The sequence below is a fragment of the Brachyhypopomus gauderio genome, chromosome 15 (assembly GCF_052324685.1).
Source record: "Brachyhypopomus gauderio isolate BG-103 chromosome 15, BGAUD_0.2, whole genome shotgun sequence".
Taxonomy (NCBI): domain Eukaryota; kingdom Metazoa; phylum Chordata; class Actinopteri; order Gymnotiformes; family Hypopomidae; genus Brachyhypopomus; species Brachyhypopomus gauderio.
Window position 1 is genome coordinate 20,545,250 of NC_135225.1, and position 26,833 is coordinate 20,572,082.

General features: G+C 41.7%; 5 protein-coding genes across 6 annotated transcripts; 3 read left to right on the plus strand and 2 right to left on the minus strand.

Annotated features, from left to right (window-relative positions):
• The first annotated feature begins 1,210 nt into the window (after nt 1-1,210).
• tmem14a (transmembrane protein 14A) lies at nt 1,211-2,828 on the plus strand. The gene is made up of 5 exons (XM_076974680.1): nt 1,211-1,368; nt 1,535-1,616; nt 1,730-1,831; nt 1,958-2,045; nt 2,332-2,828. Exons 2-5 carry the CDS (start codon nt 1,541-1,543, stop codon nt 2,363-2,365), a joined length of 300 nt encoding a protein of 99 aa, XP_076830795.1. The 5' UTR covers nt 1,211-1,368; nt 1,535-1,540; the 3' UTR covers nt 2,366-2,828.
• Nucleotides 2,542-5,678, minus strand: LOC143476454 (glutathione S-transferase A4-like). The gene is made up of 6 exons (XM_076974679.1): nt 5,488-5,678; nt 5,357-5,408; nt 4,318-4,450; nt 4,035-4,176; nt 3,795-3,920; nt 2,542-3,239 (listed from the first exon to the last, which is right to left on the minus strand). Exons 1-6 carry the CDS (start codon nt 5,572-5,574, stop codon nt 3,108-3,110), a joined length of 672 nt encoding a protein of 223 aa, XP_076830794.1. The 5' UTR covers nt 5,575-5,678; the 3' UTR covers nt 2,542-3,107.
• A 2,276-nt stretch (nt 5,679-7,954) lies between these two features.
• On the plus strand, nt 7,955-11,734 carry polh (polymerase (DNA directed), eta). Of its 2 annotated transcripts, none has more exons than XM_076975220.1 (10): nt 7,955-8,216; nt 8,308-8,442; nt 8,516-8,772; nt 8,912-9,090; nt 9,209-9,312; nt 9,404-9,523; nt 9,656-9,779; nt 9,867-9,932; nt 10,036-10,208; nt 10,426-11,734. In XM_076975220.1, the coding sequence occupies exons 1-10, from the start codon at nt 8,080-8,082 to the stop codon at nt 11,261-11,263; spliced, it is 2,133 nt and encodes a 710-aa protein (XP_076831335.1). In that variant the 5' UTR covers nt 7,955-8,079; the 3' UTR covers nt 11,264-11,734. The 2 variants fall into 2 exon arrangements, with proteins under 2 accessions (XP_076831335.1, XP_076831336.1); XM_076975221.1 differs by having other exon boundaries at nt 7,957-8,216; nt 8,540-8,772.
• Nucleotides 11,735-12,663: 929 nt separating this feature from the next.
• Nucleotides 12,664-22,743, minus strand: gtpbp2a (GTP binding protein 2a). The gene is made up of 13 exons (XM_076974705.1): nt 22,628-22,743; nt 22,329-22,525; nt 21,257-21,283; nt 20,521-20,705; nt 20,224-20,332; nt 19,892-20,089; nt 19,186-19,360; nt 15,722-15,941; nt 15,367-15,502; nt 15,109-15,167; nt 14,846-15,017; nt 14,606-14,770; nt 12,664-14,473 (listed from the first exon to the last, which is right to left on the minus strand). Exons 2-13 carry the CDS (start codon nt 22,509-22,511, stop codon nt 14,309-14,311), a joined length of 1,794 nt encoding a protein of 597 aa, XP_076830820.1. The 5' UTR covers nt 22,512-22,525; nt 22,628-22,743; the 3' UTR covers nt 12,664-14,308.
• Nucleotides 22,744-25,131: 2,388 nt separating this feature from the next.
• On the plus strand, nt 25,132-26,717 carry LOC143476934 (otoraplin-like). The gene is made up of 4 exons (XM_076975353.1): nt 25,132-25,276; nt 25,468-25,607; nt 25,990-26,100; nt 26,244-26,717. Exons 1-4 carry the CDS (start codon nt 25,159-25,161, stop codon nt 26,265-26,267), a joined length of 393 nt encoding a protein of 130 aa, XP_076831468.1. The 5' UTR covers nt 25,132-25,158; the 3' UTR covers nt 26,268-26,717.
• Nucleotides 26,718-26,833: the final 116 nt, after the last annotated feature.

The following is a 26,833-nucleotide window of genomic DNA, read 5'->3' on the forward strand; positions in this document are numbered from 1 at the left end:
GGTCCATATTGACATGATATCATCACACAGTTGCTGCAGATTTGTCAGCTGCACATCCATGATGTGAATCTCCCGTTCCACCACATCCCAAAGGTGCTCTATTGGATTGAGATCTGGTGACTGTGGAGGCCATTAGAGTACCGTGAACTCATTGTCATGTTCAAGAAACCAGTCTGACATGATTCAAGCCTTCTAACATGGCGCATTATCCTGCTGAAAGTAGCCATCAGAAGATGGGTAGAGAGTGTGGTCATAAAGGGATGGACATGGTCAGTAACAATACTCAGGTAGGCTGTGGTGTTGACATGATGCTCAGTTGGTACTAATGGGCCCAAAGTGTGCCACGAAAATATCCCACACACCATTGTTGATACAACATAGGATGGATCCATGCTTTCATGTTGTTGACCCCAAATTCTGACCCTACCATCTGAATGTTACAGAAGAAATCGAGACTCATCAGACCAGGTAATGTTTTTCTGCTCTCTGCCATCAACAAGGCATTTGCACCCACAGAACTGCCGCTGGATATCTTCTCTTTTTCAGACCATGCTCTGAAACCCTAGAGATGTTTGTGCGTGAACATCCCAGCAGATCAGCAGTTTCTGAAATACTTGGACCAGCCCGTCTGGCACCAACAACCATGCCACGTTCAAAGTCACTTATATCACCATTGTCACTTAAACCACCTAAATGCATTGAGTTGCTGACATGTGATTGGCTAATTCTACATTTGCAATTAATGAGCAGTTGAACAGGTGTACCTAATAAAGTGGCCGGTGAGTGTATGAGTTGCTGAATTCTATCTTTTTTTTTTATCAAACAGGGATGAGGTGATTAAAATTGTGGGGTTTGCACACCTTCAATTCTTAATACCGGAGTCCTCCAAGACTATATTCTGTCTCCATTACTATACACACTGTAAACCAGCAACTTTAAATCTAATTCAGATTTGTAAAATGTACAGTCAAACTGTACAAATTTATTTTACATTTATGAGGATCGTTCACACCCTGCACACAACTTTTTACCTTGTCTCTCTCAGAGGATTTTTGCTCCATAATGGCACATACCTATCAGACTGTCAAACTCCACCGTACAATTTTAATCAATAGTCCTTCAATCAATGATTGATGCTTATGCAAGTATTATATTAGACTATATTACTTGTCCTATCATAGAGCAGGGAAAGACGAAAGTGCTGTTTGGGTGATTGGACCCCGTCGTTGCTGACATACTTTTACTTCCTCTTGACGTAACGCAGATGTGTTGCTCTTTGCACTACTACCGCAGTCGTTGATAAAACATTCCGATTGTGCGAATTAACCTACTCCCATTTTATTTTACTTTGTTCTCGTATCAATACAGGTACTGAAGACAAAAATTCCGATTTACTTATTTCCTGGTCCAAATACTATCCTAACTAGCTAGGCAGCTAGGCTGGTGTGCTGTAGCCACCCAGTACCTCCAGGTTCTAACATGGTGGTGGTACTCGGTGTTTATTTTAAATGTAAACGTTGTTTTCTGTTTGTAGGGCACTATGGCTGTTGACTGGCTGGGCTTTGCTTATGCAGCGACCATAATATTAGGAGGATTTATGGGATATAAGAAGAAAGGTATGAAACTATATAGCTAGCTAATTCATTTTAGCTGACATATTTGCAGTCTAGGACTAATCGTGCTGTAAATAATCTAAAACCTAATGTTCAAATGTTATTTAATGTCATAGGAAGCTTGATGTCATTAATTGCGGGACTGTTTTTTGGAACCATATCCACGTATGGAGCCTTTAGGATAACTATGGACCCTAATGATATGTGGATTTCTTTTGGTAAGTATTAAAATGTATGTTTGTCAGTTGTGCGTTCTTACAGATGTATGAAGAAATTGTTTTAAAGTTATTTGTTTATGAACATTGTTTTAGCGACCTAATCACCCCCCCCCCACCCCACCCCAGGTGCAGCTGCTGCCCTGGCAGTTGTCATGGGAATGAGATTTAAGAAATCTGGAAAATTAATGCCAGCAGGATTTATGACTGGGTTAAGGTGAGAATGAGAGAATGTATTGTATTCACTGTTGCATAAGTGTACATTATGAATTTAATTAACAAAATGGAGCTCAAGTAATTGAGATGTTTTATCATGAGGTGCAGGAACATTGTTTTAAGTGTAAGGAGTTAATCACAAATCATTGACTGGTTTAGCAATACATTATCATGATTTTTAACACAATTTATCCCCCCTTTTTTTTAGAGAAACTTTTTTTCTGCTGACTTATAACCTATATTCTTTTTTCTATTGTGTAGTAAAGATCACTCTGTTCTGATTTCAGCCTCCTGATGGTTGTGCGTACGCTGGTCCTCTGAAAATTATGGCATGAAATTATGGTTACTTGGTGACAACTTTTTCTGAAGAAATATCTTGTCAGACTTACACTAATGTTGTACAAACATTACATTCCAAATAATTGTTTATTTCATTTTCATTTTGTCCATGTTATGAATCCAGGAAAGGTAACTCTACTAGAAAGCACATCATAAAATACAATCCAGTATTCACTTTTATTGGTAGAAACATGTACAGGCAGTGGTTGTCAGTTACTGTATAGGCACATTAATTATATCATTAATTCCCTATCCATGTCTCTTGATAGGTTATTAGCTTAAAGACATGCATTAAACATTAATTACAGCCCATCCAACTACTGAACCATTTTTAAAACTTTATAATATGGTTGTATTAATTTGTGCTGATGTAATCAGAATGTTCCAAGCATAATCAGTCCTCGTATATGACTGACAAATTAATTAAACTGCTTATAAACTGTGATTTTGCCTGTAATTTAATGGAATTTAGAACGTTTTGTGTTCACAGCAAGACAGGGGAATGAAATGCAGTGTTTTATGACACGTTTTATGTTGAAATTGTAGGAATCTTTGATTTTGATCCTATGAACTTTAACTGCAAACACATTAAGGCTTTAGACCAGATATGCTCATTTAAAAAGGACAAATTTGAATTGGAAATATTTATATGATTAATAGTGGACCTATACATCACCATAAGGCCAAACTATGTCCTATATTGATCTGTCTGGTCAATGGTTTTCTACTTGAACAGGTAACTCAGTACAGTCTTCACAGTGCTGAGATAAACATCATCGGGTGGAGGTTTCCTTTGACTTCCAGGCTGCAGGAACTTGTCAATCGCAGGAATGGCTTTCATCCTCTTCTGGAATGCCTGTAAGAAAACAGGAGATTTTCATAAAGGTTGTATTAGTACAACGTGTGCATTGTTGTCGGGTGAGGGGGCAGACTGCTGCTCACTGAGTGTGTTTATAGGTTTTCATATTGCTGTCTAAACAAATTAAAACCATCAGTTTCAGTTCCAGGAAAACATCAGTTTCAGTAATACTCAAACCAGCCAATCTAGCATCAGCAAATATATCATGGTCGAAAGTCACGGAGATAATGTTTTCCTTCCCAATGTGAACACTGAAGCTCGAAGTGACTGCATGACTTTACGCTTGCGCTACTGCCACATGATTGGGTAAATGGGGAAAAAAACATGAATTAGCAGATTTTTGGGTGCCCCTAATAAAAATGTGATTGTTTAATTATGAATAACACTGTAGATCCCTCACCAATATCATTAAATATGTTCATTAAAGACCTTCAACAATCCTTTGATATTTGATATTGTATCTTTTTCATAACTGCCTTTGTAAATCTCAGAAATGTTTAATTTCAGTACACGTTGTGTGGAAAAGTTCACATTATTCTGCATGAAGCTCACCTGGATGTGGGGGAAGGTGGATAGTATTGTGGGGAATAACTCCTCCAGCATCAGGTTGGCCTCAAAAAGGTGCACATCTGCACAGCTCAGCTGGTTACCCACAAGGAACTGGGACTCCGTGAGAGCCTAAAAACCACATTGAAACAGCCACTGAAGACACAACTACTGGTGCATATAAGAAATTGCCTAATTTTCTGCTAGCCACGATGTGCAAGGCTCCTTTTTTGGGAATTCCCAAACCTTTTCATAAGCTGGAAGGCTGCGTTCTTTGACTTTGAGTTGTATGTTGTCCAGCTGACCTTGCTTTTTCTCAGGGGGTGTAAAGGGCAACACCATGATCATATCCATGATGTCTCTAGCACCTTCTGCATACATATCAATCCTTAAAAGAGAAAAGAGCAACAATGCACTATATGCAGCTTATGGAACAAATGGGATTCCCTTCATGAAATCAGCAAAATGTGTTACTTTTTTTCTTCCAATTTTTACATTTTGTCCTTATTTTTTGTGTGTTCATACTCACATGACACGCTCTTTAAGATCATTTCCATAGAGGTTGTATTTTCCTGCTATGTAATTTAGGATGGCCTTTGTCTGTACAAGCTTCATACCATCCATTTCAACCAGTGGGACTTGATGAAACAAAAGCGCTCCATCTGGAGTTCACAGAAGAAGTTAGACAAGGCCCTGTCAATTCAACGGTCCGTTTCTGGTCACCGAGTCATACTTTGGAGATAAATCTGTTGCAAAACTTGAGAGAAATCTGTATGTGTATTTTTAATTTGAGAACTTGTAAACTAAAAGTTGCACTTGTAGTTTTAATTTGAGAACTTGTAAACTAAAAGTTGCACTTGTAGTTTTGATGTGAGAACAACTTGTAGAATAAAAATCTGAGCGTGAAGGTAAAAAATTACTGGCGGGAAATGTACACGAATTCAGCACAATTTCAAATCTGCCCGGCTCGACTTATACAACACATATCTCTGTGTACCTGTTGCAAATCACATTTGTGCACTTGTACGGGGAAGTGGACGGGGCAGTGGGGGATGGGACAAGAATCGTGACTCGGCTTATTTTTCGCGGAAATAGAAGGAATTATCCGCAATTTTTCTGCCTACAATTCTTTTATTTTAGCAGCGAAAAATAAGCTGAGTCACGATTCTTGTCCCATCCCCCACTGCCCCGCCCACTTTCCCGTACAAGTGCACAAATGTTTTGCAACAGGTACGGAGAGATATGTTGTAAAAGTCGAGGTGAGCAGATTTGAAGTTGTGCTGAATTCGTGCACATTTCCCGCCAGTGATTTTTTAACATTCACGCTCAGATTTTTATTCTACAAGTTCTCACATCAAAAATACAAGTGCAACTTTTAGTTTACAAGTTCTCAAATTAAAAATACATATACAGATTTTGTTTTACAAGTTCTCAAATCAGGTCCTTCACGTCCTCAGGTTTCGCAACAGATCCCCATAATTTATCTCCATAATACTTGTATCTTATGCGCAAGAAATAATAAACAAATTGACTTAGAACGATTTAAAAAATAGATTACTAAGACTTACCATTAACCAATTTGTCGAATTGCTCACTGGTTGTCAAATAGACTTCTTCGAACTGTGAATGCAATCATCAAGTTTATTAACTTAATCGGTGACAGACATTAATTTGAAATATGTTAAGCATGATTACAAACCTGCACGCCTGCCACGGCCAACAGCCACCGTACTGACTCCATTTTCCCTCGCCCATTGAAGTAATATAGTACAACCTTTTCTGACATTTTAAAGGAACAAATGTTTTAACCTTAAACAATACTGCAGCCTTTGAAAAGATATCCCAACTACCGACTGGGTCAGATAACAACCCCGCCCGCAAGAGTCATAGTTCACAGCGTTTAACGCGTGTCACATGTTTTGCAGGTTTTACGTAGTGAATATGAAATGACTTGTATCTTGATTTCCATAACCTAGTTGCGCGATGAAAAAACAGCATTGTTTTTATACACAACTGTGATGTAACGTAATTTATTTAACCGTATTGTGTAAAGTACATCACGACAGACCATGCAAAAATATGTATTATGCATTTTCTGCGTTCAGAATGATAAAAAATACATCTCCTTGAGCATTTGAATATAATGCTACAACTGACGAAAATGATAATCATTTGGGGCGGAAGTGAAGCACAATCACATAAATGAACGATTGCCAGAGTTTGCCGAATGTCCCAGGGCTGTATTAATGATTTATTTTTAAATACAACAAACTAGCCGCTTCGTACACGCACATGCACGTAATTTCAGGCACGCCCATACTACTGTAGGTCACTGACCAATAGTACTACGAGATGTTTGCATAGCCACAAAGCATTTTGGGAAAGTTTAAGTTTCGAGTATTTATACAATATTTAACACCTTTAACATGTTTTGCGTAACATATTGCCTTTTGTGAACCATTGGACGTATTTGTAGCATATGTAGTACATTACTCACAAAATTTAACACCATAGATGAAAATACATCGACGAATCCATTCTATATATACTTGTGTTACTAGCTTTATACCTCGGATGTGAGGGCGATCTGGCTGCGACATCTGTCACCCCATTGATCGCTAGGGTTGATTCGGCTGATCTGGCTGGCTAGGCGGGTGTCCCCTTCCTCCCTCACCGCTCCATGTGTGTCCCTCCCGAAGCTCCGCGCTCGGTGGAAGAGGACAGGCTCCCCGGCAGACGAGCATCGTTGGTATAGAAGTAGCTGCACTCCCCTGCTAGAACCTCCAAACAAGCTCAAGGCCCATTTGTAGGAGAAACGTAGGGAAGTCAAGCTCCAAGACTTCAAACACATCCAAATGCGGCGCTGCACGTGGCAGTCTGCCTTGCTTTTGAATAACTGCGTGTGCGGGTTTAAATAACTGCATTTTCAATGCACTGTTAAATTGCACTGTTTCAATGCATTGTTAAATTGATTGTTAATTTTTGTCTTTAGTTTCGGTGTTGTACTGAAGGGGTACTTATACCCGCTACGTAAATCATCTAAAGTCTATTCGTAAATGTTGTAAATATTACAACAGCGTAACTACAACAGCGTAAATGTAGTTTTGGATGATTCCTCTGTGACACCAGAATTAATCTACGATGAAAAATCCTCAGATCGCCCCCTGCTCAAACATATTGATGCAACGCCGACCAGTAAATGTTTGCTCAACTCGACTGAATAATCAGTCATATGGCTAAAGGAAATGCCCTGCTCTGATATAGAGGTCTTAATTACTAAAACAAATCCACAAGACGAACAGAATGATGAAACCAACGCGACGCTGAACCACCAGCAGATGGCGCACGTTCCCTCGCCACACACGTCCGAACCCACAGGAGAAGAAGTCGAGCGGAAGTTTATAACCATAGCGCGGTGTTTTTAGAAAATGACTCAGGTTAGCTAGCCGTATTAAAAATAGTTTAATTAATTTATTGTACTATGTCGCTGTACGTTTTTTTCTCCCTTAAAATTTGGGCATTCTTGTGAAATCTAGAAACGTTGCTTAGTATGCTAGCTACATTAGGTTTTGAATGGCACCAGTCAGTTAACTGTAGTTAGCTGTAGTTGTAGGTAGTGATGGTAAATGTGGGGCTTTTGGGAGATCGAATCAAATGAACCAATTGATTCCGGAAATGATTCGATCTTGTGAAACGTTCGAATCATCACACGCCACAGGGACATCTAGTGGACAACTAGGGACTAAACCCACAACTTCTTAACAGAAACAGAAGTAATGTGTTTTTTTTTATGAAAAAATGACATGAAATATTCCTCTATAGCATATTGTGTTCCTAAATAAATTTTAGTCATGAAAACAGAGTTGTTTTAATGATGTCATTAAGATGTATTTTTCATTATGATACACTGTTAGTCAGCGGATCGATATAGCTGACATTATTAATTTTACATTAAGAGGTAGGGAAATGCTTGTGTATTCCTTTATTTATTAAACATTACAAGTAATCAGTTGTAATCACAACTGATCACACGTAATTAGTAAACATTCTGATCTCAGATCAGCTGCTTGAACTTAAGTGCGGACTAAAACGCGCGAAAAGATTCGAAACTGCGTGACGTAACGAACCCCGTTTTTGGAACAGTCACGTGACTTTCCCCTTTCGATACAGACTTCGAATCAGTGTTTCGGAACACCGCGATTCAAATGAATCGATTCAGTTCGATTCCCGCGTTTCGAGTTCGACATCACTCGTAGGCGCTGGGCCTGTGGTTCGTGGCCGAGCTGCAGCGATGGTGTTCGGGGAGGAGAGAGTGGTCGCGCTGGTGGACATGGACTGCTTTTACGTGCAAGTGGAACAACGAATGAACCCCGAGTTGAAGAACAAGCCCTGCGTTGTTGCTCAGTACAAAACGTGGAAAGGAGGCGGGTGAGATGATGCGTGTGACATTCGTGTTCCTCTTACAGTTTTTGTTGATTTCACCACGACTGTGGTGTTGATTTTGGTGTTTTTATGTCAGTATCATAGCCGTTAGTTACGAGGCCAGGGACCACGGAGTCACAAGAAACATGTGGGCAGACGACGCGAAGAAATTATGTCCAGACCTACAAGTGGCGAGAGTGAGGGAGTCTCACGGGAAGGCTGATCTCACAAAGTAAGAACACCAGGTTCCTTCACCTAATGAGGCTTGAATTCTTCTCTGTTATGTCTAATTACCCTGCTCAAAGTTTGGACTGTGTCTTTGTGGACAGTTACAGGGAAGCCAGCGTGGAGGTGATTGAGGTCATGTCCCGTTTTGCGGTGGTTGAGAGAGCCAGTATTGATGAAGCTTACATGGATCTTACCGCCAGTGTACAGAAGAAACTAAAAGATCTAACAGCAGCACAGATTGAACCCCACTCTCTGAAAACCACCTATGTCCAAGGCTTTCCACATCTCAACACGACAGTGCCGGCTCAAACTGAAGACGTGGTCGTGGATAAAGGTGTTTTTCACTATGTCATTGACTGTATATAATATCTAAACAATTTTATTCTGTATACAGTAACAATATTGGCAAATCCTTAAGTGAAGAATGGAGCTGAGATTTCAGCGGTCCTTTCCTTACCTATACGTCCACACAGAGGAACGAAGGTCCCGGGGTCTGCAGCAATGGTTGGACTCTTTGCCCCGGCCCGAGACTGGGTGCACGGGCTCTGCGGAGCTCTGTTTGACGGTGGGAGCACTCCTGGTGGAGGAGATGAGGGCCGCGGTGGAGAAGCACACGGGCTTCCGCTGCTCTGCTGGCATCTCTCATAACAAGGTGACAGCTTCACCTGCTGGAAGCAAGCGCACACTCGGAGGACGCTACCATGCCTTTATGCCCATCACTGCCAACTGCTTTATGCCCGTTGTTTTAAAGGAAACACCTTTTATTGCAGGTATTGGCGAAACTTGCATGTGGTCTAAACAAACCTAATCGCCAGACAATTCTGCCCCTGGGATCAGTACCTGAACTCTTCAGGACCCTGCCCATCAGTAAAATGTAAGCGTCCCATACATGATCGTGTGGCTGAATGTAGTCACAAAGTGTGATACAGCCATTTATGGGGTTGAAATTCGGGGTTCTCTTTCAGTCGCAACCTGGGGGGGAAGCTGGGAGCCTCCATCACAGAAACTCTAGGGGTGGAGAACATGGGAGAACTCACCAACTTCACACGGGCCCAGCTTGAGGAACATTTTGGAGAAAAGACTGGGTAAGACATAGAAATAGGGAATTAAGGTTTACTAACTCACTTTCAAATAGATAAAGGAGTACTTGTTCTTGAATACAACACTCTGAATTCCCCTATTGAGCTTTTAAAGCCAGTTCTTCTGCCCTTCTTCAGACAGTGGCTGTACGACTTGTGCAGAGGGATCGAGTTTGAGCCGGTAAAACCCAGACAGCTTCCCAAATCCATCGGCTGTAGCAAGAACTTCTCCGGAAAGACAGCACTGGATACGAAGAGCAAGGTAACGTCGTCGTGTCACGCACAGGTACACTTTGTTGTTCATGATATGCTTTCTCTCTACTTCCGTGTTCTCACACTCTCTGTCTAGGTTCAGCACTGGCTCCACCAACTGGCCCTCGAGCTGGAGGAGAGGTTGAATAAGGATCGAGAGATGGTAAAAGACCATCATGAGATCAACACCATTTCACCGTAAGAGCCAGTCGCCATCTCCCCAACTATCTCCTGTCTCACCGAAGTCTTTGTTCCTATCTCTGTAGAATGGCCGAGTGGCAAAGCTCCTAACCGTAGGTGTCCGTCAGGCTGGAGATAAACGACCCAGCAGTTTTTCCCGCTGCTGTGCTTTAGTACGCTACGAGACCTCCAAGATCACCAGCGACAGCTTTGCCCTCATTAAAAGCCTTAACATTGCAGGCAGCCATCAGGAGTCATGGTGAGTGATTTTCAAGTCATCGCTATTAACCTTTTAAAATAAACGTTCATGTCACCAAAAAAAATTTACGATAATGGGAAAGTGGTATTTAATCACCGATCACCAAGTTTTAGAATGAAGTTTGATTTGTGGCAGTGTCTTTTTGTAAAACTGTGTCCTGGCCAAGGGTCAACTAACCCATTCAACCTGTTTTAATGATCTGCACTTGTCTCCACAGGAGTCCTGCGCTTACCTGTCTTCATTTGTCAGCCAGCAAGTTCAGTGAAGCCTCATCAGGAGGGATTGTCAGTTTCCTTAGCAGTGACGTGGCGTCCACACAGGTTCCTCAGTCCTCCGCTCAGATGCCTTCCCAGGCGGAATCGACATGCAAGAAACCAGGAGCCATCCAGGTCCTTTTCCAGAAAGCTGCTGATAAAAAAAGGGAGGCAGAGGAAAACGCGATGTCGGATCTCAACCTCCCGTCGTTCAGTGGTCGTGTGGTGCCTGCATCTGAGTGCACGTCTTCTCGGTCTACTGGTCCTTCAGCTCACAAAACTGCCGTACCGCCTCGAACTGGAATTTCATCATTTTTCCAAAAGAAGGTTTTGGAGAAGAAACAGCCGGTTCCACGTAAAGGCCCAAGTGACGAAGAGGAAGCTCAGATGGATGAATGTCCTGCAGACTCAGACGTTCTGCCAGACTCTACAGGTGCGACATGCTCTTCGTCTACTGAAGTTCACCACGTCTGTCCAGAGCTCTTCACACAATTAGGTCATCAGGAGCACTCTGATTCCGGCCATGCCGAAGACGACCATCACACATGTGAACGGTGTGGACAGAAAGTGTTGGTGTGGGAGATGCCAGAACACATGGACTACCACTTTGCCCTCGACCTGCAGAACTCCTTCTCCTCTTCCTCGTCTTCATCGTCCTCCGCCACTGGCTCCCTCAGTGCTGGAGCTCCCCAGTCTTCACGTGGAAAGAGCAGGTCTAAAACTGAGGTCGGACCTCATGCAAAGAGGGTCAGAACCATGCAGGGTGCCGCCACGCTGCAGTCCTTCTTCAAGAAGACTTAATTTGTTTTAACACCATTGATCTAACTTCACTGGCTAGGGTGAACTTTTGTTGACAGTCTGGTGATTTTTTTATATTGTACTGACACTTCTAAATAAGCAAAAATTTTATCTTCAAGCAGGCCATTTAGTCTCGTCAAAACCACAGCCCATTCAAAACATTTTTATTGCAGTTTGTATCACACTGACAATATGAATATGCTACATTTGCATAAAAACACTTATTTGATGTGCAAAGCTCCAAAGTTATTGTTAATGAAAATGATGAGGTTTTGTGTGTCACATGTAGGCTATGCTATTTAATATAGACAGAACGAGACTGTTAAAGCAGTAATTGTTGTGATACTTGATGAATAAAAATTCCTACATTTATTTGGGTGTTAGATGTGTCGGTGAGACTTTACACAGATTTAGCAGGATGCAACAAAATTGTTTTACCTAAGTATACAAATCCAGAAATAAACTTAAACAATACGTTTTAGGCCTATACATGTTTATTAATGAAAGAAATACTTGTTATGCTCCATAAAGCAGATCCCCCAACATAGAGGCAACCAGGTTTAAAATATTTATTACCGGATATTATGTGAAACACTCTGACCACTAGGTGTCAGTATAGTGGCTGTTTCATAATGTGAAAAAAAATCATAAAAACGACTTATTTTTCATGTGATTATAATATAACGGTGTTCAAATTCTATTTGAAATGCAATTCAAAATATGATTTGACACTAATATAGCAAATATTACACTAAAGCTGTGTGTACTACATGTATTCCCAGCATCCCACCTGTCAGTCATCCCAAGAGGGTGGAGCCATAGTATGCTAAGAAAAGTTGGTGGGGGAAAGGTCATTTCATCTCTGGTGTACGGCTGTGCTGAGGGTTTATGGCTAATCTTACACAGAAATACTGTCAGTCATTAACCCTCCTGTTGTGTTGTAGGTCAAAAATGACCTGTCCTGACCTTTAAAACACACTTTTGTTGAACCTGTTGACTTACCTCTTTTATGACCAACCTATGACAAACAAATAAAATCCTGCCATGTTCCCAGCAACAAAACTGGTTCAGATTTAAGTGAAACATCAAACGTATGTAAACAATATGATGATCATTTTTCTTCAGACACGAGCTGGTGAGCTCACAGTTCATTTGTATATACGTGTTTGAATATTTGTGTATGTAACGTGCACTTGTGTGGGTCAGAAGAGGCTGTGCGTTGTTATTGTAAAAGTACAGGGAGGTCCTGACACTACAATTACAGTCTCTTACATCAGCAATGACTCTGACTGAAAACACAGGAATCAGCCCAGCACATTGTTGACCTTGTTTTTCCTGTTTACCACACAGACAAGTCAAGGGTTCAGGTTTTAGAACAAATGAACACAGCCACATGAAGGGAGTAAACTATAATAAAGATTTTATTTATGTACATCATATACAAATGGATTTATACACAAATTCACCAAAAGTAAAGTTAAAATTTTAAAATATTTAAAAAATAATTTGGAAAAACCCTTCCAGCACGTGAAACTGGAAAAGTCATTGGTATAAATGAGGTGCAAGTCAAAAATAGACGTCTGAATAAAATTAGAAACCACTACAAATTTGTAAAGCAAAAACATTGGTGGTAAATTTACTTTGTTTCTTTTGTACATTTCTGTTTTAAATTTGATTTATCCTTTTTGGTTTAAATAAATTTGTTTTTCTTGCCTCTAAAATTGCACATAAAACACATTGAACAATATCATGGTGAGAACTCAAATATGAACATCACTAACGTGTCCTAATGTGGTATGTAGTAAAGGAAACACATGCATGAACACATGAACAGGCTCCAAACACAGCTCCTATGAGACAGTCTCGGGGTTTAAGAAACAAATGTGTCAACCCCGTTTGTCTTTGTTATAGCAAAAGGCGCAGCAGTAAATCAAGTTCTGAAAGAGCTGCAACAGTCTTTTAGTTAAATGCTGACATCAGTTAAAGAAAAGTCCAGTAACGAAATCGAACCGTGACACAACAGCCCGTGGGCCTTTGTGTGGCCTGAAATCGATTTTGCATAATCTGTAAAAGAACAGCGGAGTCATAAAGGGAGACTCGGGATTTCACACCTTCAAAGCTGTGCAAGTCAATCACAAATTCTTCTGTTCTAGGGTAAAAGAGGGATGTTATACATTCTTGGAGCTTGGGAGATTCCCTGAGCAACCAAAGCACTTGAGTGTAGGCAAGAAACATTTATCTAGTTATACGACAATTGAAAGGCATTACAACAGCTTACGCCAGTGACCTTGTCACAAATATCTGATTTTCAGCAACAGTGAGACAGAGACAACCACATGGGTACGGCAACAGCTCAACAATTACATTCTACTTTCATGGTTTCTCATAGAGCCCAAAATTTCATTTGTTAAAGCTTGAGACTGCCAGAGCATTAAAGTGCCTCTTTATAAAATCTCAGAAAACACTTCATAGCTATCGGATATAGATTTTTCACACACACACAGTAGCGACTGTTAGTAGGTTTAGAGTAAACACTAACGGTGCTGGTGTTGAGTCCGACACAGCGGGTTGATAAGATGGGCACTCTGTCACCACTGTAGCTGCCATGATCCTTAACACTGTCCATTTGCACTTAAATGTTTTGGCTTGTAAACACAATTGGGCACACAAAAAATGGACGCTTGGGCGGCCATCTTGCAATTCACACTTCCTGTGTGATTTATGTATATATTCGTGTAAGTCTTATTCAAGATGACCACACAAGATAGCCAACTCATCATGTTTCCTTTTAAGCACCTTTAACTACCTTCAGAAGATGTTCAGAACATCACTCACGTTTCTGTGTTTTGCTTTGCAGCAAATGATTGTAAACTGTTGGCAGAAGCAGCTAACCAGGAATGAGAGAGTTAATCTAAAACTGCACATGGAGCTACCAAATGAACCAGTTAACAACTTTAGCTTTTTACTTCCTGTCAGCTGCATCGAATGATGGATGAGTTCACGACTGTGGCCGTGTCGTCTGAGCTGGCAGTGAGACGGTCTCTGTCTCTAGGAGTGGTGCTCATACTGCGACAAGGGCTGAAGTTTGGTGACATGACCGATGCCTTTGGTCACTCCGTGTCTGAAGAGCAGCTTAGCTCCTACTTTGAGGTACTCTGGGTGTTTGATGAATCTGAATCGCACCACTGCTTTCTCGCCCGTCCGTAGCTCCTCCTGAGATAAAGAAATTTCCCGAGGGAGACGGAACCTCAGCGAACACACAACGGGAGCTAGAGCGGTTTCTTAATTCCTTCTCTCTGCATCTAAACGGCACGTATGGACACCGCGACCCAATGGAAGACTCACCGTGCCCTGTAGTGCCTCCACCGTGGCGGTCTGCCTGACATTCCCCACGTGCACCGTCACCTGGAAACCCTTGTGGAACGTCTTGGCGTGGAAGAGCAGGACGATCTCGGCCTCAAACAGCCAGCAGATTGTGGGGTTCATCTCTGGGCTCACCATCACCATGCCCTGCAGGACAAGGCCCGTCACCGGACGCTCCTGAGCCGCTATAACCGACACGCAAGCATGCGTACGTGCACGAACCTTTCGGAGTAGCGAGCGGTCGAAGGTGCCCAGCGCCAGCGTGGCCGCCTGCCCCGCCCGGAGCACCCTGCACGCCGAGCGGTTCCTCTGGATGCTGCACACAGCCAGTTCCCGGAACAGCCCGTCATCCGTTGGGCCGACCACCAGCTGATCCCCCTCCCGGCAGATACCACTACACACAGGCAGCAAGGGCAATCGGGGAAACGATTGCAAAAATGCCCCATCTTGGAACAAGCGCAACTGATCATGTTGGTTGTGAATACCTGTAAAGAGTTCCTCCGACCACTGTCCCGACGTCAGGCACGGTGTAAATCTCATCAACCTACAGGAACATGTAAATCTCTGTGTAAATGCTAACATGGTCAATAGCAAATAGAGGTCAGTCACCAAATAGTATTTGTACTAGTTTCCAGTTGTTGGGCAACATATTCCTTTAAATGAAGCATAACCAAAAATGAAGATGACCTATGAAGACCTATGAAGATCTATGAAGACCTATGAAGATCTATGGCAGTGGGAACCTGGAACTCGGTGAGCTGCTGCATGAGTTCCTCCTGCTCTTTGCTGTTGCTGAGGGGAGGCAGGATATTCAGGAAGACCTTCAGGAGCTCCAGGTTCTCCCCTGATACGCTGGACAAGGTGAAGATCGGCGTGACGCTAAACAGACCAAGAAAAGAGGGGAAGGATGTACAATATAGCACGTGTAAAAGTGACGCTTTCATCCACAGTGACTTGTGACCCAATACAAGTTAAGGATTAACTGTGGGTTCCCATTAGCAAGATTTTAAAGCACCCCAAACAGACAATGCCTCTGGTGGCCGTACGGCTGAGCGGGGGCTGTTGTTGTCGGCGTGGGCCTTTAAAGCTGGGAGGTACCTGGGCGACTGGGCGAACTGCTGGGCGGCAGTGACGGCGTCGTCTGTGCTGCCCACCACCAGGGGGACTTTATTGCAGCCCGGCTGCTTCAGGATACGCTCCAGCTGACGGACGGTGCGCTCCACCGTGGCCTTGGTGCACAGGTCCACCTTGCTGACCACGATGAAGATGGGCACCTTGAGGGCCATGGCCAAACCCAGATGTTCTCGCGTGGTGCCCACTGAAAAGCACAAGACAGCCAAATCTGACTCCGGACGGCTACATGTGTGGGAACATGAATAGATCTCAACGTGCATCTCCGCACCGCAGAAGTAGCAAGCGTGAACCAAATGTGACATTTGTGTTTGCCTGGATAACTTTAATTTACTTTCATTTATATGACATGATACAAATGCTATGACTATTATATATGAGTCTGAAATATTCAGAGCTCAGTGGGGCAGGTGAATAACTGCATTAACGCAAGATGATGGCAGAAACGTTTTTCCATCACACAGCTGTATGGAAGAAAAATATTCAAACTTACAATACCCACATGAATGTGTAAAGGTTTTATAACTTGGCATTTTTTTTAGTGGGAGGCTCTCTAGCTAGATGACTGTGAAGAACAACAAACAACATTAAACACTTCATACAGTTACTGTGAGTGACTGGGAAAACAGCAGTCATGTTCAGCCATGTGTTTTTAGTCTTGATTTACTGCCCAGTCAGGAGATTTGAACACTGCATCTTCTGATCTTTACATAGCTGTCCATGCAGCGAGCGTTTCAGAGATCACGTTGTAAGAAATAAGAACTAGCATCTTACGCAAAGACCATTGCATATAAACAATAAACTAGGAGACAGCAGACATCTAATTAGCTGAAGCATCTGCATTCTGTTATTGTACATTTGAAGAACTGGGTAATCTAGTCTCAACAGTAGGTTGGTAGCATACAGGTGTGTGTAGGCAGGAGCTCTGAGGGCTCAGGAGAAGGTCGCGTGGGGGTGGAAACACATTTGTATTAGCATGAGGGTATGCAGTTTGGAGAGGTTGTTGTAAAAATACATGCCCACATGCAAGGAACGAGGGACAATATATACGTTTAGCAAATGGAACTCAACTCATCCTATAAAAGGAGCATCATAGACTAAACTGGAGATGGCTAACCGTATATGATAAAAGGCAAGGTGTATGTCTTTATTCTGTACTTGGGTCCTGTTATGAATTCACTTAATTGTACATTTTTAATGTCTTAAAATGATGGAGAATAAATCAACACTTATTTTAACAAGGTATGACAAATTAAATCATGCAATCATTATCTGCAATTATTACCAGACCAGTGCATGTTTTTGCCAGTGGTAGCCCCCTTTCCTTCCACTCATGAACACACAGCTTTGCCATGCAAGACATGCTTCAAACAAACTAAACTGAAGAGCAATCTGAAATGAGAAGACCTTCAATTAACACAGAATTACCTGCACACATTCCGGCAGCTTCCGGCAATGCAGTGCTTCTAGAATGTAGAGTTTTGTCCAAATCAAATCAAATATATTTGTATAGCGCTTTTCACAACACATGTTGTCACAAAGCAGCTTACAGGATTTACAAGTTTTAACAATCATATGGGTCTAAATCCCTAATGAGCAAGGAAAAACTCCCTAGATGGTGGGGAATAGGAAGAAACCTTGGGAGGACCAAGACTCAAAATGGAACCCATCCTCCATTGGGCGGCCCATTAACACACAAATTATACAGACGAATACACAAGTCACAAACAAATCACACAATCAGACTAAGTATAAGGTAACTAGAATGAAAGTTCTGGGTGTTGATATTGTCAATGTAAATGTCTTGTGATGAACGCCAGGTTTTCATTCCGTGTCGGAGTGATGATACTGGTCCATACACACAGAACATGCTACAGTAAACTCATAGTTTGGTAACATAGTAGTTTGGTTTGGTAGTTTGGTTTTTTTTTTTTCAGAATTGTATTTAGAAATTATTTCTAACTATCCAGTTCAAAGAAATAAGGCTAGAATTTCCTGGCCTGTAGTTTTCATTCTAACAAGTGTGTGTGTGTGTGCACAGGGCTGAAGCCCCGCCCCTCAAATGCTGACATCACAAAGCGGTGTGACATCACCTAACACAGCCTTTCATCAATAAGAGGAAATCAAATTACATATAAAAGAGAAATCCAGTTTCTAAGTGTTTCATGTTCAGAACTCAATGGCGTAAGTGACTCACAGTGACTCATATTTCTCTTCATTAGTCTGCACAGTTCTTCAAAACACACCCTTGGTTTATCAGTACTGACCTTCACATTACATGTACTGCAGTAGTCCTCGGCATGAAAAATGACACCTATAACACTCCATAAAATCTTATTTTTGTGCATCTTGACCTGTTTCAAATGCTCTAGTGGACAGTCTGAATCTTAGTGCAAGCAATGTGTTAGAAACACAGAGCAACATGGGGCCGATGGGACCGTGTGGCCGCTTTTTAGGGTCGTTTCCGTGAAGAGCGGCGAGCCCTTCCTCGCGTCTCACGCGCCTCACAGCCACGTCCGCGTCTGCACAACGAGACGGCGTGTCGAGTTGCAGGTGCCTTGTTGACACTCCTTCAGACTCTTGGACATGGAGCTGACACTTGACCCCCTTACCTAAATAACGTCTCCTGTTACTGACACACTACCTGACCTAAAATGGTGGCCTCGGCACCCTGGATGTAGGTGCTGGGGGTGTTTTGTTTTGGGGTTTTTTTGCCTTACACAAGAATAACTAAACAATAACTGCTTTGCCATTTTGGTGGAGTAAAATGTATTATTTAATGAACATGTTTTGAAGTCACAAATATCTGCTGAAATTTGGTCTTAACAAGCCAACAGACTGTGTTTGACAGTTATTAAAAAATTCCTTGTGCATAAGGCAATGGCAAAGGGAGAAAATACCTCTTCGTCTTTTAAAGTAATATGCTTATACAAACCTGCTGTTAACATTAGTAAACTCCATGGTAGCAGTTGATTTTACCACTATATTATCTTTTATGGCTTAATGTGAGAATACGAGAGGTCATTTTGGAGAACAGATGTGACGCCGGTGCATGTGACTTGCATAGCGAGCCACCAAGCTCTATTCGTCTGCCTGCCAGACCCCAACTCGTGTCTTATCTTTCGAGTCAACACTGGCAATGTCAGAGCTCAGATTACTGAACATTCCTGCCCGTTCTCCACTTCACGCCGCTGCCCGGGCCCCTTGCGTCCGACGCTTACAAGAGCGCGCTGCAGTATTTTAGGGGATCACAGACAAGCTATACTGACACTTATCTAAACTTATATTACCCCACAGTCAAAGGACGAAGCACTACGCAGTCAGAACCTGATCTTGACAGAGTCACCTTAACCCAGATATAGCTGTAGTTGGATAGCATGGTCTCTCTAAACAAATGTTGGACCCGTGGAAACGTGTTGGGCCACACTTACCGATGCCTGTGTTTGCACTGACTACCAACATTGCAAAGTCAGGGCAGTAGCTCGTGAGGCCAAAGATGGTGGTCTTCAGGTATTTATGGTGGCCGGCAAGGTCGATGAAGGTGATCATTTTCGAAGCGCTCTCGCAGATCTCCTCGGCTGTCCGCGACTCACTGTAATTCACCACCTGTGGAGGTGTGCGAGACGTTTACCGTTCACCGAGCGTCATCCGAATCTTAGAGGCCATGAAGAGCAGTGAGCCTCCACCTAAACAGACTCCTTTTGTGCGATATTGACAATCGGTCAATACAATTCTGGGCACTGCAAAAAATGTTAGCTATTATTTCACAGTTTGATCAAGGGTGAACTTGTGAGCAGTTTCAGTGATTGATGGGCTGTTCTGCTAGCTAAGCGTAAACAAAGCATTTTTAAGAAAACACTTCTGTTTAAATACACAAGAAGAACAGGTGTGATATGTGGCAGCACCCACGTTTATGCAGACACGAACTGTAACCCTGTATCTCTGACACCAAGTAGACACTGACATTGTACAACATGGCTGGATTTAATCTGAGAAAACAGTGAGACCAGGAATGAAACAAGCGATGATCTTCTATTCATATTCTCCTCCTGCCGTGCCGGACGCAAATACAAACGACATCATCTTCTCAAATAAATGAAGAAGTCTGGACGTGTGAAGAGAGTGCAGGTCTCTCACCTCCCCCTTGCTGTTGAAACCCAGGATTTCAAAGCTAATGCTGGACGTCCTTCCCGTCTGGATCTCGTGGAGATGGCGGAAGAGGTTGAGTCTCGCCCGGCCCCTGCCGTTGTCCAGCTCGCCTTGCGTGAGCACACCCAGCAAGGTGGACTTCCCCGAGTCCACATTCCCCAGCACAGCAACCCGCAGGTCCAGGAACTACGGACCCAGCCAGGGACAGACATCAGGGCACGCTTGTCAGAGCCAATGCTACAGAAACACAGCTCACTTGGACACGGACATGAAGCCGCACATACAAACGCCTCTTCTAAACAGGCAGTGGAACGGCTCACCTGCTGGTCATCCGGTACTTTCCTGACCAGCACCTCTGCGATTTTCCGTGGTTCTTCCGAGTCATAGTCCACCTCCCGCTCTCTGAGAACCGTAATGTCTGCACCCACCCTGGGGAAAGAGAGGACTCGGTAAACATGGGCCTCATTAAAGCAGTAAAAACCCATGAAACAACCTGAAACTTGTTCATAGTGAAATAACACTGTAATTCCAACAGTTTATATTATTTTTGGCAGTTTTACTGTGTACAGTTAGTATACAATATCTGTAAGTTGTATCTGTAAGAGAATAAATCATACTTTTCAGCCATCCTGTGGAGGGTCCTGAGTGAGGCTCTCATATCCACCTCGGTCAAGCCGACCAGAAGGCCGTTGTCTTCCACACCTATCTGGTACACGGCCTCTCCTCTGCCCTCCTGCAGTCTCCATTTCATCTGCGTGGCCAGGTGCTCGAACCGATACTGCGTGGGGTTCACCAGCTTGAGCTAGGGCAAAACCAAACTGTAGTTTACACACATATACACACACACACACTTGCTCTTTGTACACAGGTCCAATGTTTATATGCAAGACATAGCTGAGAGTGAAGTTTACAGTTACAGGGCAGTGCTGTGGACTGGGGAGTTTAATGAACAGATAATGGCTAGAATTTGTTTTGCATTATATGTAAAGGGAGAGCAGCTGTGTGCTAAGTACAGAGCTGATAATCCATTACAGCATCATGTTACAAACAAGTCTGTTAAGTGCTTAAGACATTCTATGACAGTGTAATGCCATTCTTATATTTTACAGCCATAGACAGTGCAGTATTAAGAATTAATAAAGTAATTAGCATATTTTTACATTAAATCAGAATATAGTTTCATTTAGACACAATGCAAAATCCACATCAGAATAAACAGATGATCAGATTTTGTGAATTTATTGCAGCTTTGGAGTACTTTAAGACAGCACCCATATTTGAGAATAGCTTTAAATGTTTTAGCAGGATGATGGGCACTCATGAGGAGAGATATTAAGAATGCTAAAAGCTTACCTTATATTCTATATTTCCCTCTTCAACCTGAAACCAAAAACAACAGGGAGCTATAAGTGAACAGAGCCTGGACAATAGCCTCTGCAGTTCAGGTTTTGATGTCCAACGCATGTCTAGAACAAACACTGTGAACAAACCATCACTCACAATACACAGAAAGTAGCTGCTGAAGAGAAACAAAACGATCCCAGTTCACTGCCTTAACACATGTGCAGGAAAGGCGATTTAAAATAGGCTGACCAGTTAGTTCACATAATGATGTATGTTTAAAATGGTTAACATGCAAATAAACAGACAAGAGTGACTTTATTTTGTGCTTTTTACAGTGTATAAATTAATATAAAGATTATAAAATCTTTTCTGTTTTCTTTTTGACTTACTTCAGACACAGCTGGCATGCATACTGCCACCAGGGACAATGTTAGCTACGCCTCGCCCATGGAGGGGGGTGTGGTTAGGGTGGTTGATGGGGGGTGGGGTTAGGGGGGGTTGGGGTTTGGGAGGGGGGTGGGGTTGGAGTGGGGGTGGGGTTTGGGAGAGGGGGTGGGGTTAGGGGGGTAAGAGAGGGGGTGGGGGTATATTTACAAACACAGCCGTTACAGTAAAGTTACTACCAGCTAGATAACTACGAAGTTACAGGGTACCATAACAAAGGCATTAACCAGTACTGACTCCCTCACATTGAACACAGTTAGGATTCACTGGTAGCTACAGCTTCTTGCTGAAATTCAATGACTTGTTGACCTTCCGTTCTCGAAAATGAAGTCCGAGTTCCGGGGCTCCTTCCCAGTGCAGCCACACAACTCTCACTTTTATACAGCACGAACATTCGCCACGTTTACCGGCGTTTACAAACCACCAGCCACCAAGGAACCAGACTGCTATAACGAGTTTCTAAAATTAGACAGTATCCACAGTTTGAAAATAAGAAGTTAGCTAGCGAGAGACAGCCAGAGGCCGCCGTGGACGGAGCGCTGGTAGGGACCCGGACCCCCCCGACACTAGTGACCCGGGCGGGTGTGGAACTAACGTCGCCCCGCACGGACTGTTATACCCGCTCTACCCGTCTTACCTCCGGGGGCAGATAAGGAGGGTTATTGCTTGGTTTGGGATAGCGGGCTGACCGACTCTTTGACTTTTTGCCATTCTTCAAGAAGGATTTTTTTGCAGCTGCTCCGGCGGTACCGTGAGTCCCCGACGCCCCGGGTCTGAAAGCGGAACCCGTCCCGAACAGCTCCGACACCCGCGTATCCATTACCGCTCAGGACCCTGACGAAACGCCAAGTTAGTTTGCTGTCCCGAATAATAACTAACGCTGTTTTCCAGCTGTTCTGACGGAATCATTCATACTAATGTAGTTTATATACCTACACTATGAATAAATAACAGAGGACGGACTATAACACACAGACCGGCCGATCCACACATAGACCTGCTGAAAAAATGAAAACAACTCCGCTCGGTGTTCAAGTTTGCGGAAGCAGTTACGTCATCCACTGAATATTCATGAAGAGGAGCGGAAGTGCTGAGAACCTGCGACGTAAAACCACATATTTTAAATATTCATGAGCGGAGCGGAAGTGTTGAGGAAACCTACGACGTAAAACATATTTTGAATATTCATCGGTTTCATATGTTGCAACAACACTGCAATGTCACACGAGACATTTGAACTAGACACGTTTTGTTTGTGACTTGATAGTAACTAAAGTTGCGTAGTAACTAAAGAGAAACTGTTTATTAACTTCATCCTTTTTATGATTATTTTAATTATCATCGTTTTTAATCATGTGCTCCAGTGTGTTACAAGATTGCATACACAGCATAGTTATTGTAGGTTACGCTTTCAAGATTATTTAATAAATCGACTCGTCCTAATTTATCATTTACAAAAGTCACATTATAAATTAGGTCTAAATACATGTGCAACACCACACTTATCAAACGTGTTAAATATAATCAAATGGTGTAGGTATACCAAATTTGTGACCTACTGTGAAGAATGTACAACGTAACATAAAAGAAAAATAAAAGAATCATTTGTTGTGCACTTATATAGCTACCCATTTTGTGAAACACTAATATATGAGCTTCTTTGGGCTTACATAAACTCTATTGTGTAATAAGACTAATACGTATTTGATGCCTGACTTGCTAGTTTGCTACACATGTGAATGTGTAGTTCTGTTTTGTATACTGTTTACCAAATGTATGGAAATATCTTTTTCTTTAGGTCTTCAAAGGGGTTACTTATTTAAGGCCCTTTCGATTCTTCAGAAATGTTCTCGTAATTTCAAGTAAGGGAGCTGACAGACTTGTTTTTCATTTCAATAAAAGCTAAAAGCTCCACCTTCTGACAAGAAGGTTTGGTTTTGACCAAAACCTGCTCGGCTGTTTTGGTAAACATTTTTTTTGCAAATAATAATTAAAAAGTCTATACTTACAACACTTTTGTGCCTCTTTTTTTTATTTTTTTTTATTCAACAGCAGTTTGATGGCAATTAGCTTCAGAAGGGCCCCAGAGAAACTGGAGGCAAAACACAATCTTACTGGTGGGATCACTGGGCAAAAAGTTCAGTTGTAGTCTCAAAGCACATTAGCTTCCGCCAAATATCTGATACTTTCACTTATTGATTGATTGATTGATTGTTTGGTTAGCCTATGACACTGTAATTATCAAATAAACATATTTTTTAATATGCACCTATGCTTTTTCAGAATTAATATATGGTATAACCTTACAATAAAAAAGAAAGCAAAACATTGGAGAATACAAATATGTGCTCATGTATCTGTTAATATAATTAGTAATATAATAATAAGTATCTGTTCATACATTTGCTTCTCACTGTTTTTGTAATACGAGGTATTACACTATCCCAAACCAAGCATCAAATCAGGATATATTAGAAAATATAATACTTGCTGCATGTCAACACCATCCATCCATGCATCCATGCATCCATCTGCTTCTACATCTGCATTTACATCTGCTTCTTCGGGTCCTTCCCCGGGGTCTCCTCCCAGTAGAACACGAACACCTCACCAGGGAGACGCTGCAGACCCACCCTTGTCCGATTGAGTACCGTGGTCTCAGTTCTAGAGTCTCCCAGCCGTCTCACACTCGGCTGCAAACGGACCCAGTGAGAGCTGCAGGTTCTGGCCTTATGATGCCACCAGGACCACATCATCAAAATGGAGACGTGCAATCCTGAGGCCACCAAACCGAACCCCCTCCGCCACTTAGCTATGCTGAGACATTCTGTCCATAAATGTTATGAACAGAACCGTGGACAAACGGCCTCCCTGCTGACGTCCAACATGGACTTATTACTGGCTTTGTGAATGAAGGTCTTGCTCCGTTTGTACAGGGGCTGGAAGCCCATAGCAGTGGGCAAGTCGATTCATTCTCTCAAAACATTTAAATCCTTATTTTAAATATATAGGCTAATCCTGAAATCCTTGAGCACCTTCAGACAAAGGACGTATACAAGGTTGTGATTTATTTAATCTTTTTTAAAACTTTCATTTCCAGTATTATTTTGACAATGTACACTTGTTTGATGTTTTTTAAGAAACAAACCCCACAAACCTTCTTGTTGCTAAATATGTAAAACCACAGTGGAGCTTATGATGGATCACAGTTGTCATTGCAGGTTCACAGTGACTGGCTTGCAACAAATCACATTTAATTTAATGAACAAGAGAGCATTTTGCAGAGGAGAAGGAAAATATTAGCTCAGCAAACAGAGCGCTGCCATCTCTAAGGTTTGGAATGTGGATGTTCACTGCTCCAAGCTGATTGGCTGCCTGTTGGATATTTTTTTCTGCAGTCTCTGGATGAAGGGCTCAGTTGGGAATGTTGCAGTAAGTACTTATTTCATACTGTATCAGGCTGGAAAATGGGCATGTTGGCCTGTGTAGTTTTGCTTATTGTCTCTTGCCTGTACCAGACAACAGATGCCATCAATATGGAGAAACTGGCAAACAGAAAAATGTGTGCAGATAAGTACTGCTCATGTGAGTTTGACTTTGAGTTTTCTTTCATTCATTTTTAAATTAAAGACAACATGCCGTATGTTAAAGATTAGGCTGTGCAAAATCTGCTATGCTTTGTGAACCTTTACAAAATTGACAAAGTGGTCATAATACATTCATGATGTGTATTCCTATAGATCTATGATCTAGATTTATGATCTATATTCCTATAGATGTTATTTCAGTGGCCATAGCTCTTGAGGACTTCATTGCTTCAGACTGCAGATTCATCAATCTAAAGAAAGGCCAGATTATTTATGTTTATTCCAAACTTGAGCCACTAGAGGGCGCTGGACTCTTCTGGTCGGGAAGTGTGAGTACATGATAACATTGCATTGCAGTTCTGTTCTGTGATTATTTATTTTCATGCATCACGGTATACTTTGATACATTTATACTTTTATTTCGTTATAAGATAAAAATAATTATTAAACAGCTAATAAAAATAGTTAAGATTTCTTATGGCAGTAAGAAAAAAGTATTCTGCTCTTGCAACTTCAAAACGTTTTTGTAACTAACATTTGTGTCTTTAATGATGAAAACATGCTAAGATACCAAAGGCATTTGAGTTAATTTTTTGCATAAAATATTAAATGCACTGTATTTGTGTAGAAGAAGCACCAGTCGTTTTCTTGTTCTAACTGTTTTGGAAAACAAACAAACAAAACAGAAAGTCTAACAGTTCTTTTTTACAGGTGTATGGTGATCGCTATGTAGATCAGATGGGTATAATTGGCTACTTCCCGAGTAACCATGTTAACGAGACACACATTTTTGAGAAGAAAACCATTGAGATGCCTACCACTGTGAGTTTTCTCTGTCTCCACACACCACAGGCATCACAGAACAAATAAATAGTTTAAAGGTGCACTTTTCTATTCTATTCTATTCTATTCTATTCTATTCTATTCTATTATTTTGAGTTTATCTTTTCTGCATGCAAATACAGGAGATGGACTTCTTCTGTGCTTGAAGAGGAAACTGCAGTAATGTTTCGAGGACTGAATACTGGATCTTGCTGTGGGTTATAAATACAACTCTCCTACATTTAAAGTATAGCTCTTTTGCAGAAAACAATTGTTATATATATATACATCATGAAATATTCAGCTAATGCATTTTTACTACACTTATATCAACGGATTACTCCTCCTATTAATTCAGAAGAACTGATTACCTCTGTCTGAAATATAGATTTATAACATGTATTACACATTATGTTGCCATTCTGTCAATTTCTTTCATATTCATTTAATCCAATGGTGTATTCCTTTTCTTAAGATCAGATATACTCTCAAGATGTCAAGGTTTAGTGTAGCATGACAGTGGAAGCTGTCACATACAATTAGATTTTATTTACAAGATCATTAAATAACTAACTAATAAAATAAAATAAAAAATAAATAAAACAATTCTTATTCTATGGAGTGTGCCCGTGTTTTGATGAATGGTGACTTTTGTTTCACTGTGTTCTAGCTTGCATTGACATTTCTGTGGGAAAAACGCAGGGAAGGTATCTTAGCAAAGAAAACTGTTCAG